This window comes from Macrotis lagotis, chromosome 3 (genome assembly GCF_037893015.1).
Source record: "Macrotis lagotis isolate mMagLag1 chromosome 3, bilby.v1.9.chrom.fasta, whole genome shotgun sequence".
Lineage (NCBI taxonomy): Eukaryota > Metazoa > Chordata > Mammalia > Peramelemorphia > Peramelidae > Macrotis > Macrotis lagotis.
In genome coordinates this window covers 197,137,437-197,152,050 of record NC_133660.1, presented here as the reverse complement: position 1 = coordinate 197,152,050, position 14,614 = coordinate 197,137,437, and the positions used below count along the sequence as shown (strand labels likewise).

Genomic DNA, 14,614 nt, shown 5'->3' with positions numbered 1-14,614 from the left:
AAAATGAGATTGGAAAGAATGGCTAGAAAAAAAAAATTGTAGAGTAACAATTGCCAGATTAAGGGGTTTGTAATTTATTCTTTTAAGAGTCAATGGTATAATAATTACCTAGCTGTGTGGCCTTGGGCAAGCCACTTAACCCCATTTGCCTTGCAAAAACCTAAAAAAAGAAAAGAGTCAATGGTATAGTAGAAAAAACCATCTAGACTTGGAGGCAGCAAAAGACCTGAGTTCAAGTGTTTTATTTATATATAAATATATATGTACATATGCCTAGTGAAAATTATTTCTGTATATATATATATGTCTATCTATATATAAGATATAGTTAATTAATATGTGTATATGTATGCACATACATATGAACTCATTGAAGATTTTTGTTTGGAAATGGCACGATCAAATCTGTGCCTTAGGAAGATTTGTTTGGTCACCTATGTGGTGGGGATTCTAAAAGGGAGAACCTGAAATATCTACTGGGGGCAGGAGGAGGGAGTTTAGTTTTATCAACTTAGGTGTTGCATTGAATAGATCATTGAACTGAGAGCTATGAAAACTTGCATTCAAATCCTGCCTACCAGTCATGTGATCCTGGGCAAGTAATTTAAGAACATTTCTGTCTTGGTTTTCATTAAAAATTGGACTTACAGGGGCAGTTAGGTGGTGCAGTGGATAGATCACTGGTCCTGGAGTCAGGAGTACCTGAGTTCAAATCTGACCTCAGACACGTAATAATTACCTAGCTGTTTCACCTTGGGCAAGCCACTTAACCCCATTGCCTTGCAAAAAAGAAAGAAAAGAAATGGACTTACCTATCAGAATTGTTGTGAAGAATAAATGAGATTTGTGTAATTTGCAATCCTTAATGTGTTAGACAAACTCTAGTAAATACATATTTATGTATAATGATATATATTCATATACATACATATATATACATATATATACATATATATATGTAGATGGGAAATATATATATATATATATATATATATATATGTAGATGGGAAAAATGGTCACTACATTCTGCCCTCCCTTTGATTTTTTTTCTTCTTTTTCACTTTAAGACTACCTAAATTTGATAAGTATTGCAAATGAATGCAAATGTTGTAGAGTTGAGGGTATGGGGAAGAGAAGAGTACAAAGTATGCTTAGCTCCCAGGTCACATGTTATTTGAGGATGATGCCAGGCCTTGTTCTCCCTCAGGGACAACCTTAAAGATCATTCATGTCAAGGCCTCCACTTCCTCATATCTGTTTCTGGGAAACTGCTTCTTTCTCTGTCCAGTTGTTTCTTTGATGCTCTTTTTAAGGGAGCATGGTCTATTGACTGGTAGTTCTCCCTACTCCATGGCATCCTTTTAATATAAGTCCTGTGTAATCAAGAGACCAAAGGCAAATATATTGGGCAATGATGGCAAAACAATTCCCTGTTGAGCTCTGGCAGAAGGATCCTGTTTTCCATTCTAGGAGTCATGAGACATGCAGAGGAAGAACTGGTGCCCAACATAACTGGAAACTTGAGAGGATTCTGCCCAGGGCCTTGAGATAATGAGCTGCTAATGTGTTTTGTGTTTTAATCACAGCGTTGGCAGGAGATTCATTCTATTTGGAAGTGCCTTACAGAGGATCCCATGTAGAAGCAGGACATTTTGGTCAGATATTTTTCTCTTGTCATCTAGTTTAGGGGAAGAGAGGAAGAAACAGGCTGTATTAGGTTGAGGCTAGGCTTTGGATCTAGGCTCTACCACTTACTAGAGGAGAGATGTCAAACACTACCGGTCACACGGGGTGCACAACACTCCCTAGGGTGACCTGAAACAAACTAAAATGTAGCTCCTTTCTGATTTTAATATGTGTAAAAAAAAAGAGCCATATAAACATATTTGGTTTTCTAAGACAATATATGGCCTGCAGCGATCCTTAGAAATGGATTAGTGGACCCTATTTTTATTTGACTTTGACATTTCTGAACTGGAAGCTGTGACTGTGGCTTAATCATTTGACTTCCCTAAGTTTTAATTTTCTTGGACAACTAAGTGGCACAATGGATAGAATGCCAAACCTGGAATCAGGAAGTCTCATCTTTCTGAGTTCAAATCTGGCTTCAGACACTAAATAGCTGTGAGACCCTGTGAAAGTCACTTAACCCTGTTTGCCTCAGTTTCCATATCTGTAAAATGAGCTGGAGAAGGAAATGCCATTCCAGTTTCTTTGTCAAGAAAACCCCAAATGAGTCCCAAGTCCCAAGGGATGCCTGAAGCAGCAATTGAATGGTTTCTTTTTTCTATAAAATAGGGATACTATCACTTGTATTAATAATTTCCTAGAGCTATTATGGAGAGCTTTTAAAAAATAAAGTTTTATTAACTGTTTTTGTTTTTATATATCATGGATATTTATGGCCATAATTTCATTCCTATTCTGTAGTGATTCTTCCTTTTCAATTAAAGAAAAATAGTGAAGCAAAACCAATTGACATAGTGATAGTATCCCATCTTCCCTTCCCACCCCCTCTCACCTCAACACACACAGACACACACACACACACACACACACACAGACACACACACACCTCTTTCTTCTCTACCATGAAAAGGAAGAAGTCGAATGCATTTCTTCATCTCTCTCTTTCCTGTTCCCTGGGTCCAAAATGGAATAGAAAAGTTCTTTGTTAAATGGCAAATCACTATATAAATATGAGTTTTCATTTGTAACCTGCTGACTTTTTTTCCCCTCCTTTGCCTTCTAGCCAAAAGCAGTATACACAACACAGGGACCATGATGCCCATCATATTTATCCCACTTTGCTTTGTTCCCACAATCATCCCTGTCAGTCTGTTATCTTTGCATTCAACCCTGGCTAGAGGAGGAGATTGAACACACAAAAGTGGTTTTTTTCCCCTCTTCTTCAAGATTTTGGGACCTCATAAATCACACTGACAAGTCATATGATGAAGCTTCTTTCCCTTTCCAAAGAGATTGAATGCAAAGAGGCGTGGAGGTTCTGACTAGGCCTGTGGTCTCCTCCCGCACTGCGGTCCAGTTTGGCCTGCTCCAGTTGTCTCCTTTCTAGCCTCCACCTAACTAGGCAATGTGCTCTACGCTCCACCTGAGCAGCCGCATGATGGAAAAGAAGAGCTGAGCCCCAGTATCTCAGAACAGACTTTTGGTGCCTGCTGTGGAACCCTGACAGTTAACAATGAGACTGTCAAGATTACCTTTTTGTCCCCTCCTTGAAGCAGAAGCAGCCTCCTTTTATCCCAGTGTTTAGCACATGAATCACTGCTTTTATAAGTGATCAATGGTACTGTGTGCATTCTCAGCTACTGTCTGGCTCTGTCACTGGCAGCACTTGCTATTGAGCAATCCAGATCCAAACCTGATGGCAGAGGCAGGGAGGGGGAATGATGCAGATTCTTCTATGGGAGCCATTTGGCAAACCAGAAAGATCAAGGGCAGTTGTTGTGATCAGGGTTTTGTATACTTAGATACTGTCATTTTTTGATTCTTTAAGAGATACAGGGATCTGAAATTAAGTTTCAGAACCAGTTCCCTTCTAGGAGACTTTGTTTCAGTTGGACTCAGGGTGGGATGGTATTGGAGTGGAAAAAAAGATATGGAAAATATGTATGTAAAGGTGAAGAAGAAATATCCAGTGCATTTTCTTTTTCTCGTGTGACTTGGCTAGAATGCATGGATATCGGGTTTTTCCATCTTCAATTAATACTCTATTTAGGAAGGGCCTAAACCAACCTGTTTTATTTCATTTTTGCCTCAAGATCACAAACAAAACACTTTCTCTGCCAAAGACTATGTGTGTCTCCAACAGGCACAAATGAAAAGAGATTGTGAGTCAATATACCTGATATGAACTGTTCTTCTGTGAAATCTGCATGCTACTCAAAGGTCTCAATTCTAAAGATATAGAAAGCCTGAGGACTGGTGAGCTACATGTGTGTGTGTTTTTAGGAAAGATGATAGATGAAAAGAAAGGGTTTACATCAGAATAGGTTATGGAGTGATTCTTCATTTGACTACAAGTCTCCCTACAAGATTCCTTTTGTGGGGAAGCTCTCCCTAATCCTTTTGAAATAGGATTTGATCTGAAAAACATTGATTTACAAACAGACTTTTAAGGAACACAGCTAGAATGAATCCTCAGCCCTGGAAGGGATCTTGGAGAGAGCATCTAGTTTTGTTTTGCAAACATGTGAAATGAGGTCCAGAAAGAGAGCATGTGACTCTCCTAAGGTAGCACAGTTTAATTAGTGATAAAACTGGTGCTTCAGTGTATACATCCTAATTTCTAGTGCAGTACCGGGGGTCAGGGGGTGGGGGAAGATACATTACACAGTTTCTGCATTGCTCTCATTACCCCTGAGATTCAGAGTTGTCTTCAGAGTCCTTCTTTCTCTCTCCTGCCTCTATCTCAGCCTTATCCCTTTGTGCTCTATATCCTTCTCTGGTACTACTTTCCATTGGGTTAACAAACTGCTGCCAGTTAACAAAATCCATCTCAGTCTAGAGGTCAAAAATCTACCTCCTTCTAGAAGATCCAGTATACCTTGTGACCTCTCCTGCACTCAGTTCCTCATCTGTAAAAATGAGCAAGAGAAGGAAATGGCAAGCCATTCCATTATCTTTGCTAGGATAATCCCAAATAGGGTCATGAAAAATCTGAAATGACTGAAAAATTACTGAATAAATGTGCTGACATTGGTAACATATTTTTTTTAAAAAAAGCTATATAGAGCCTTCTTTTATGGAACTCACATGGATAATTGGGGAGACAACATATAAAAGAAAGGTCAGTTGTTGGGTTGATAAAAGTCCTTTACCCCTAAGGTTGTAGTGGTGGGACAGATGGCAAAACCCAGAGGTCCTTAGGTTACTTAAGTAGTTAAGATGATAGTGTTAGGGGAATGACAGGCATAAAGGCCTGGAATGGCAAGGCCTGGTGGGTCTTCATCTCATCAGAACAAATGGAATTACTGACTTTTATTTCTTTCAGACAAAGAATAGTCAAGCAGCCCATGCAAGGGATATGGCAAAGGGGTAGGGAGAATACAAGCTCCTTTTTAGCCTTCAGCATTCATTTTCAGGTTTATTATACATTTTCCCCCTTCAAACACTGAATTCAAATCAAACTGCCTGGCTTGCTGTCCTTGTGATATTTCTTTGTGTCTTTTCTTATAAACTGTAACTCTCTTCAAGATTCAGCTCAAATTCTACCTCCTTCATGAGATCTCTCCTGATCTACCCCCAGCTACTAGGCCCATTCTCCCTCATATCTACTTTGTATGCACTCTGCAAATATTGTGCATGTGCATAAGATATTTGCCACAGTAGGATGTAGGGTAGATAGTATATTTTTAATATTTTTGTTCCCAGCATCTTAAAGTATATCTGGCATATGCTAAAATTTTAATAATTGCCAATTGAAACTTGAAGAGTTCAATACACATTCCATATATCTTCTTATGAAACTTACTTTAGAGAAGCCACAATGTTAAATGGAAAGAATCTTTTTGACTTGAAATCAGGAAGACAGGTTTAAATCTTGCTTCTGACAAAAATGGATAACCATGGCCAGCTCATCTCTCTAAACCTCAGTTTCAACATCTGTAATGGGAAAAACAGGATTTCTAGTACCTATCAATCTAAGACAGTTGTGAGAACCAAAAAGGAAATGATGCTGAGAAATGCATATCCTTCACATTTAGCCATCCTATAAATGCCAAGTGTTTTATTTCTGTCTAAATCTTATATGTCTTAATTTTTGTTTTTTTTTTTTGTTTGTAATTACAGCTATCCATCTTGATAAAGTCAATCTTCAGTTATATTGTGTCTGGTCTCTTCTGGATAACTTTGAATGGACTGAAGGATATAGTTTTAAATTTGGCCTCTATCAAGTTGATTTTGAAAATCCAGCTCTACCTCGTGTTCCTTACAAATCAGCGATGGAGTATGCCAAGGTCATCCAGAATAATGGAATCAAGGGATCCCTGTAGAACAGTGATGTGGGAAAACTCAAGCTTAGGGAGAAAAAGTCCTTCATGCCCCCTAAGAATACTCTTGATAGTCCCCATGGAGAAGAATTTATAATCAGATCACATTACTAACTGTCTACGTTTCAGGGCACATTCAATATTATGAATGGCTATAAGAATGGAGGGCGTTTCTTCACTGGAAGTTCCACAGACTAATGTTAATGATAAGCCTATTCCAAAAAATATTGAAGACTTTGAATGACATCTTTAATTGCTTGTTAATTCTTATTCTAACTTTCCAACAGGATATGAAATATTTGCTTTTTCTTTAATTATTTGAGATATTACAGAATTTTATGTGTGGAAGGGATCATAGAGATCATTTGATCCTATCTCCTAATTTTTTTCATTATTATAGGTATTATAGAAATTTTCAAGTAAAAGAGACCTTAGAGAACAGGTCCTTTTAAAACTCAACACTTTCATTTCTTTTCATTATACAAGATATGATAGAATTTTACATGGATACATGATCTTAGCATTAAATTCCATAGCCTTCTTTACTTAAGATTAGAGATGAGGTATGTTTCTTAAGATCACAGAGCAGTGGACCTAAGACTTGAACCCAAGCCTTCAGACTCCTGGGTTATTTTTACTATATCATTCATTTCCAACCATGTCCATGGATTGTAAATGAAAAGAGTCTCTGAGTTAACATGGAATTCCGTAAATAAAAAAAAATAGCTTTTTCAGAGTAAATAAATTAAATGTACACATATCTCATTTTCCATATGTAAGGAGGTACAATTATAATTGTGATACCTTGACTTAAAGCTTTGCTAGATTTATAGTACTCTTTTGTCATCATCTGTTTCCATAATAAAGGATATCCTCACATATGGATCTAGATATGATTTGTATAAGAGGGGTCAGTATCCTTGAATGAGTTTGGAACTATTATCCCATCCTAAGAAAGCAAAGTACTTTTTTTAAAGAAGAGAATGGAAAAGGACTCATTGATTTTTGGAATAAAAAAAAATTCCCAGAGTATAAAAATGTAAAGTAAAATTCTTTATCAATTATAAAGGAATAAAGAAAAAGCAGAAATGGTGGGTTATTGATTTAGATGTACATTTAAAGTGTGACTGTTTGGAATATTCAAGCACAAACCCAATTATTTCTTTCCTCTTCAGGTGTGGATGAATGAGCAGTAACATAAAAACATCATATTTGAATTATGTTTTTCTATTAAAAACAAAATCTTTGTTAAAATAATATCAATTCTTTTGCTCTTTGTTGGAAGATTACTTTAAAGACAGCAGCTTACCCTAATAAATCACTTTTTTGCTTATAATCAAAAAAATAAAATGTGACTGGCTTGAAGCAACTGAAGCCTACCTATGAAAAATGGGCATTGGCTTATTTCTTCTTCATCAGTGCCTTTTTACCAGTTCTCTGGCTATAGGAGCTGTCCTTTCAGGACCTGATTATTTTTATTCTTAATCTAGTTGACATTTAAATCAAAACTGTGAGTAGATCACATTTTCATTAAACATAGATATCTTAATTATGAGACAATTCTGTTTAAAAAATTGAGAACTTTCCTACGTTTTATTGATTTTGGGAAAAAAAGGTAAGTTTTTCTGAAGCTAACTGGATTTCAAGGAAATTAAATCAATCTCTCTCTCTGTCTCTCTGTCTCTCTCTCTCAAAATGCATAAGACCAAAGGAAATTAATTATATAACATATGATTAAGATCAGCCGAGTTGTTAACTACTATCATGATAGAACTGGTGGTATTCTGTCAATTATGGCAAGCTCAGTTGAATGGTAGTGATGGATACATTTCTTGTATCATAATCTGATTTAGTCCTTTGCTCCTCCTGGCCCTGCTTGGAAGTTGTACTACCACTTTGTACCAAACATCATGTAGACATGTGTAACTCCTATCCCAGTGTAGCCTAATCCCTAACCTTGGATATTCTTGGGTTTGGCTTTCAAGGGTGCATCATGGTTAGACAGTTGCTATTTCACCCTGGACTCCTCAAAAGCTGACCCACCCCTCTAACTGTGTTTTCCTCTAGTCTTATGAAAAGTATCTCTCCAGCAACCCTGTGCCCATCTCTTCCTTAGCCTAGAACAGATTTGACAGGGAATTAGAATTCCCTTCCCCTAGCTGCATACTGAATTGTGGGGGTGAATATCTTTCTGGATTTCCATCCAGAAATGAAATTCTCAATGGTCCTGCCCTGGTTATAACAACAACAATACATAATTATTAAGTGTTTCCTGTAAACTTTTTTAGAGAAAATTGTTTTCTACTGTATTTTTCTAGTATGTCATATTATTTAGGAAAATGCACATGGTAGGGTGTCAAGCAATACACATATCTACTAGGAGAAAGTTGCTAAGAACCCTCTGTGACTAAGGGAATCCAATTTAATTCAATTCAACAAACATGGCTCAAATTCCTACTATGTGCTGAACTACAGATTGAATATATAAAAAGAAAAATGAAACATTTACTGCTCTCAAGGTACTTACCTTTTGCTGGGAAGAAAACAGTAAGTATGCAAATAAATATAAAAAAGTAGAATTATGGAAATAAATATCATAAAATAGAAATAAAAGAAACTAGAAGGGAAAGTACCCATTCCTGCCACCTTACAGAGAGAGAGAGAGAGAGAGAGAGAGAGAGAGAGAATGGGAAAAGAGAGAATAGTTTCAGCTGAGGAGATCAGAGGAGAGTTCACTGGGGAAAAAATATTGTCATCCTCTTAACTCAGCCTTTCGCTCTTATTTTGGGATACGTTCTTTTTTCCCTGGACCTTGGGAGACTCTAGAACTTATTAGCAAGATAGAAGCCATGGTACTCCATTTCTTAAGGAACCATATCCTTGGGAAATCTCCTTTTGTGCATACCATGATTCCTAACTATTTACTTTCACTTTATCTCTGACCAGAAGGTTATAGAATGGGTTCCATTGGAAGCACTTACTTGTCAAATACAGGTCTGCTGAGTTTAGTAGCTGCCCATATTCCACTCCCATAGCCAATAGTCTTAGGAGCAATTGTGAACCACTGGGAATTATTATTGGAATAGTGATCCTTATGGGTCTATCATGTCATCTATCTGCATTTTCAGGTTTTTTTTCCATCATTTCACATGGGTAATCAACAATGAAAGCACCCTGGTGACTTTGAACAAAGGAAGAGAGAGAAATGACTATAGAGGAGCCACTGGGGAAATTATATTAAGATAAAAATGGTATCCATAGGAAATTCCATTACATCTTTGCCAATGGTGGTTTGTTTTTATTGTTCAATGAGACATTATCTTACAATTTGTGTTCATTCAAAAGCCCAGTTCAAAATCTTATTTCATTCCTTTCCTATCCAACCCGTCTTTTTCATTTTCACAATGTATCTTATGTACAATTTATGTGCACTCATATTATTGTGCAAGACAACTCAGTTTTCCTTTTAATTAGGATGTTGTTTTGAATATTATTTATCCTACAGGGCATATTTACAAGTTTTTACAACAATACAAATGAGCTCTGCATTTTCTTCACCAAAAAAAAAGAAAGAAAATTAATATTCACATTGTAAATAAAATGCCCTGTCACATTTGGTCTACCAGGTGAAATAAACATCCTGGTTGCTGGCACACAGACTTCCTCAATGTGCATGGGCCATCTGCAGCTCTCTGTTGGGCTTTAAAGGCCAACTCTCCCTTCCAAAGATTGATCAGACAAAGGGCGACTCACTAATTAGTACTCAATTGGTATTGCCATGAGGTTAAAGTAAAGGAGGTGGGGGAGGGCAGACTTAACAGCCCCTGCAGTATTGCAATTAATGTTACTTTTAATTGCTTTGTATTTGCATTTGAGAGCAAGATTGATTGGTTTTTGACTGTCAGGAAAAACTGAATGTGAAGTTTGTTTTTTTTTTATATATTTGAAAATGGAAGCTGTTAATTATTCTTTAAAAATCCCATAGATCTTCAGCTTAGAAATCTAGAAAGTCAATTGAGGACAGTAAAGCTTATGCTTTTATGCTTCTTTGATCCAAAGAAATACTTCTATATCAGAACTGTGAACTGGATCGTATTATATTTACTTTTTTCTTTGTGAGTATGTGATGCATGGCACTAGTCCCTCCTACCTCCAAAGAGAAAAGACTTTAGATTTTAATTTTTGAAAATGTAGTTTCAGAATTGTTTAAAAACTTTTTTTAAAAAGAGCAGCAATTTTTTTTCATTTGACTGCTTAGTACTTAAGTCTTTTAATTCTTTCTGATGCTAATAGGAATTGTCCACCCAAACCTTGTCCTAAGCCAAGAACTTCGGAGTTTCGTCAAGGAAACCATAAAGGAGAGGGTTGGCAATGATAGAACTTGTCAGAATAATGCCTGTCAAGTATCTGTAATCTTGGAATTAGTATTTGGTCAGCAGCTTGTAATTATTTTTTCAATGAGAGAATTACAAATGCATTTGTAATATGCTGAAAAAACATCTACAACACTGAGTGACCAAAAAAAAAAATAAGATTTAAAGGATAATCCTTAAAGACCAATTCTATTGGCACCAGGCAAGAGGAAAATAGAACACTGGGTTTCATTACTTGAAAGCCAAATATAAATCAAGCAGGATGGAATTACTACTGTTTAATTACTAGCTCTCTGCCTCACCTGGAGAACTATATTCATTACTGATCACAATATTTTAGGATCTAATTGTCCTTGGAGGGATATAATGCAAAAGTACAAAGTAGTATGAGTTTTAAAGAATAAAGTTAGAAGAAATTTTCAGAAAGCTGAAACTTGATAGTGGCCTTTAGAATAATGATAGGGGAGGGGTGGAGATTGGAGAGGAGGAGTTTAGCCCTGAATTTACAACCTGTTAATATGATAGCATTCCACATCAAGAATTCTCAGATTTCACTCTTCATATCTATACTCTGAGATGAAATAACGGATGAAATGCTATTTTGGGGTCAAGAAGACCTGATTTCAGATTCTAACTCAGACTCTTACTAGTTGTATGACTCTGGGCTGCCCATTGACTTGTTTTAGCTTTAGTTTTCTCATTTACAAAATGGAAATGATCATAAAACCTAAATCATAGGTTTGTGTATCAAGAGAGTAACACATTTGTAAAATGCACATGTAGTAAATATCCAAATAAATATGTAAATCTAAGTGAACCTTTAAAATATTATCTTTTATTTATTTTTAGAAGCTCCTTCTGGGTTCCTTTCATATGATCATAGATTTTGAGCTGAAAGGAAACTTAAATTGGCCTTAAATTCATTCTAAATATTTTATAGATGAGTATACCCTCAGGTCAGAGTTGCAATGGAACCTTACCCAGTCTCACAAGCAAATAAATGGGAGAGCAGTGAGGAGAGTCTTCCAATGCCAAAACCACCAGTTCATCTTTCTGGAGGGGGTCATTTTCTTTTATAATGTTTCATCAGGACTTCTTGAAATACTCAATTGTTTTGCCCTGGCTTCTGAATATATCGGATCCTCATCGACCATTGCAATTACCTCCTTCCTGTTTCTAGTACATTTGTTCTCTAATATATCTTCTATACATTTTAAGGGCCTCATAGCTAATAACTGTCTGAGGCTGGAGTTGAACTCAGTTCCTCCTGACTTCAGGGTTAGAGCTTTATCTACTATGTCACTTTCCAACTGAAGAATCACAAGTGACTTCCTATTACTTATAGGAAAAATATGAATACCTCTGGCATTCAAACTATTGCATAAATAGACCCCATCCTACATTTCCATACTTATTTCATGCTCTTCTCACATTCTACTCAGACTGACCTTTTTGCTGTTCCCCAAACTCAATATTTCATTTGCATTCTTTATACCTTTGAAACAGATGTCTTATATTCCTGGAGTGAGCCCTATTTTCACTCACCTCAAAAATCCTCAGCTTTCTTCAAGGCTCAATTTCTGTGCCAGTTCTTATAGGAAACCTTTTCTGATAACAGTCTCTTCTTTCTCAAATTATCTATGTCTACTTATTAAGGCAAATGTTGTTTACCAAGTTGAATGAAAACTCTTTGAGGGCAGGAGCTGTTAGTTCATTTTGTCTGTGTGCTGATTATCTTATTAAACCTTATTCAAGAGGAGAAGTGGAGGCAGCAAGAAGCTGAGTTTCATAACACAAAAAAAATCAATAATATATTAGTTTTGTTGCATGAGAAGGGACGCACATCTGAAAAGATAACAACCCAAGGATGTATAGAAATGCCAAATGAATGGAATTAGATAAGAAAGTTTCCATGAAGCTGAAGGAAGTCAGGGAGGCAAGAATGTCTACAGAGGTGATATTTAAGTGATGACGTTGATAGTGATGCTTGTCCTTTGTTCCTGATGGCTATAACATCCCGTAGATGATTATATGACAAGCTCATGAATTGGATCCAAGTGAGGGGGGTACTGTGCTATGTTACCAGTCTCATTTTCTCTTCCTGAGCCATCTTGGTCCAGTGGCCAGATATGGATTAGGATGACAGGAGACGGCTCTGAATGTGAGGTAATCAGGTTTAAGTGACTTGCCCAAATTCATGCAGCAAATAAGTGTCAAGTCAGATTTGAACTCAGGTCCTCCTGACTCCAGGGCTGGTGCTCTAACCACTGAACCGCTAACTAGAAGGGCCTTGAAGAATGGATAAAATGATCTGTAATCAATCAGTTAATGGCTTTCATTAAAAATTTACTATTTTGATTAGCCCTGGAATACAAAGAATGACAAAAATGCCCTAAAGGAGCTTACATTCCAAGGGGGAAGACAACATGTAAACAACTAAGTGCATACAAAAATATATACAGAGTAGATGAAAACAGCCTTGGGAGACTTGGAAAAGGGGAAAGGAATTTTATGCAAGGTGAGAATTAAGCTAAAACTTAAAAGTCATGTAACTCAGAGGCAGAAATGGGGAGGAAAAGTATTTCAGACTTGGGGGACAGCCAGTGTGAAGCAGGAGATAAGTGATAGAGAGTGTTACATGCAAGAAACATCAAATAAGGCCATACAACCCATTTGAATGAGGGAGAAAGAAAATAAGGCCAAGGATAAAAGATCAGCAATGATGCTAAAGAAAGGAAGCATGAAGCATAATTAAGAAGTGGGTGGGTATCAGTTTTGATAAAAGCAGAGGATTCACACAGGAATTCACACAAGAAAGGTCAGTCAGATTGTGGAAGGTTTTGACTGTCAGACTAAGTTATTTGGATTTTATCCTGTAGGCATTAGGGACTCAGCCACTGAAGGACTTTGGGAAGGGACATGACATAGTGATTAATAGGGCAAGAAAGTACAGTTTGATTTAGAATGTAGAGAAGTGGGGGAAAGGACAACTGTTTGTACAAGTAATAATATAGGTATGAAGACCCAAACTAAAGAGTTGCAGGGAGAATGGAGAGTTTACCAAGGAGGAAATAAATAGGGCATGGCCATACTTTTGATTTAGTGGAAATGGAGAAAACAGAACCAAAGAGAATGCAAAACTCTCATTTCCTTCCTTTTTTTACACCCTTAATACTTTCCTTTTACTCCCTTTGAAAAAAGAACATGTTATTTTTTGTTAACATTTTATTTGTTTTTCAATTATATGCAATAGTAATATGTACCTATCATTTTATAAGGTTTTGAATTTTACAATTTTTCCCCACCCTCCCTTCCCTCCCCCCCACAACAGAAGGCTATCTGATAGTCTTTACATTGTTTCCATGCCATACATTAATGTAAATTGAATGTGTTATAAGAGTAAACATAAACCCCCCTCCCCCCTAGAAGATGAGAAATGTCAAGAATAGAGAGATAGAGAAAAAAAAATGTACTTCAGTCTGTGTTCAGATTCCAATGGCTCTGTCTCTGGGGTGAGTTGCTTTCTTTATCATAAGTCCACCAGAGAAGTTGCTTCAATATTTTTCCCAGTTACTATTAGTAGCTGTACCTCCACTCTTATTTCTCCCCACTCTTCTCATTTATTCTCTCTCTCTCTCTCTCTCTCTCTCTCTCTCTCTCTCTCTCTCTCTCTCTCTCTCTCTCTCTCTCTCCATCCTGCCCTGTCCAAAAGTGTGTTGAATCTGAGTACCCTCTCCCTCAATCTTCTCTCTCTTCTATTCTTCTATCACCTATTTCCCCCTCCCCTTCCCCTTATCACAACCCTTTCATCTCATTTTTTCCTTAGGTAAGATAGATTTCCTCTCATTCTATTAAGTGTGTATGTTATTTCCACTCTGAGCCATTTCTGATGAGAATGAAGGCTCACATATCCCCCCCCTCACCTTCCCCTATTCCACTCCATTGTAAAAGCTTTTTCTTGACTCATGTGAAATATCTTAGCCCCTTCTTCCTCTCCTTTCTCTTCCTCCCAGTACTTTCCTTTATCACTCATTGACTCTATCTTTTTCCTGTATTAGACCATTATATTTAGTTCCTTCCTATGTCTTGTCTATATATGCTCACTCCAACAGCTCTTATAAATGAGAACATTCATGAGTTATCAATATCTTCTTCCCATGCAGGAATACAAACAGTTCAATATCATTAAGTTCCTCATAATTAGTCCTTCTCTAACCCCTCTATGGTTCA

The 14,614-nt window shown here is 36.8% G+C and overlaps 1 protein-coding gene and 1 long non-coding RNA gene across 4 annotated transcripts in view; one reads left to right on the top strand and one right to left on the bottom strand.

Moving 5' to 3' along the window:
- The window catches only part of LOC141518046 (cytosolic beta-glucosidase-like), a 116,894-nt gene extending 103,366 nt beyond the window's left edge, over positions 1–13,528 (top strand). The window contains exon 6 of one of the 3 annotated variants that reach the window (XR_012477068.1): positions 5,812–5,897. Coding sequence is in view for 2 of the 3 variants with exons in the window: in XM_074229704.1 (XP_074085805.1) it covers positions 5,812–6,014 (203 nt within the window). In the remaining variant the exon portion in view is untranslated. Of the gene's footprint in view, positions 1–5,811 lie in introns of all 3 variants that reach the window. The other 2 variants (XM_074229704.1, XM_074229705.1) reach the window with 2 other exon arrangements.
- LOC141518047 (uncharacterized) lies at positions 1,164–5,603 on the bottom strand. Its single transcript, XR_012477069.1, has 3 exons — positions 5,495–5,603; positions 2,576–2,642; positions 1,164–1,678 (listed from the first exon to the last, which is right to left on the bottom strand). It is a non-coding gene; the product is annotated as an uncharacterized LOC141518047 (long non-coding RNA).
- Positions 13,529–14,614: the final 1,086 nt, after the last annotated feature.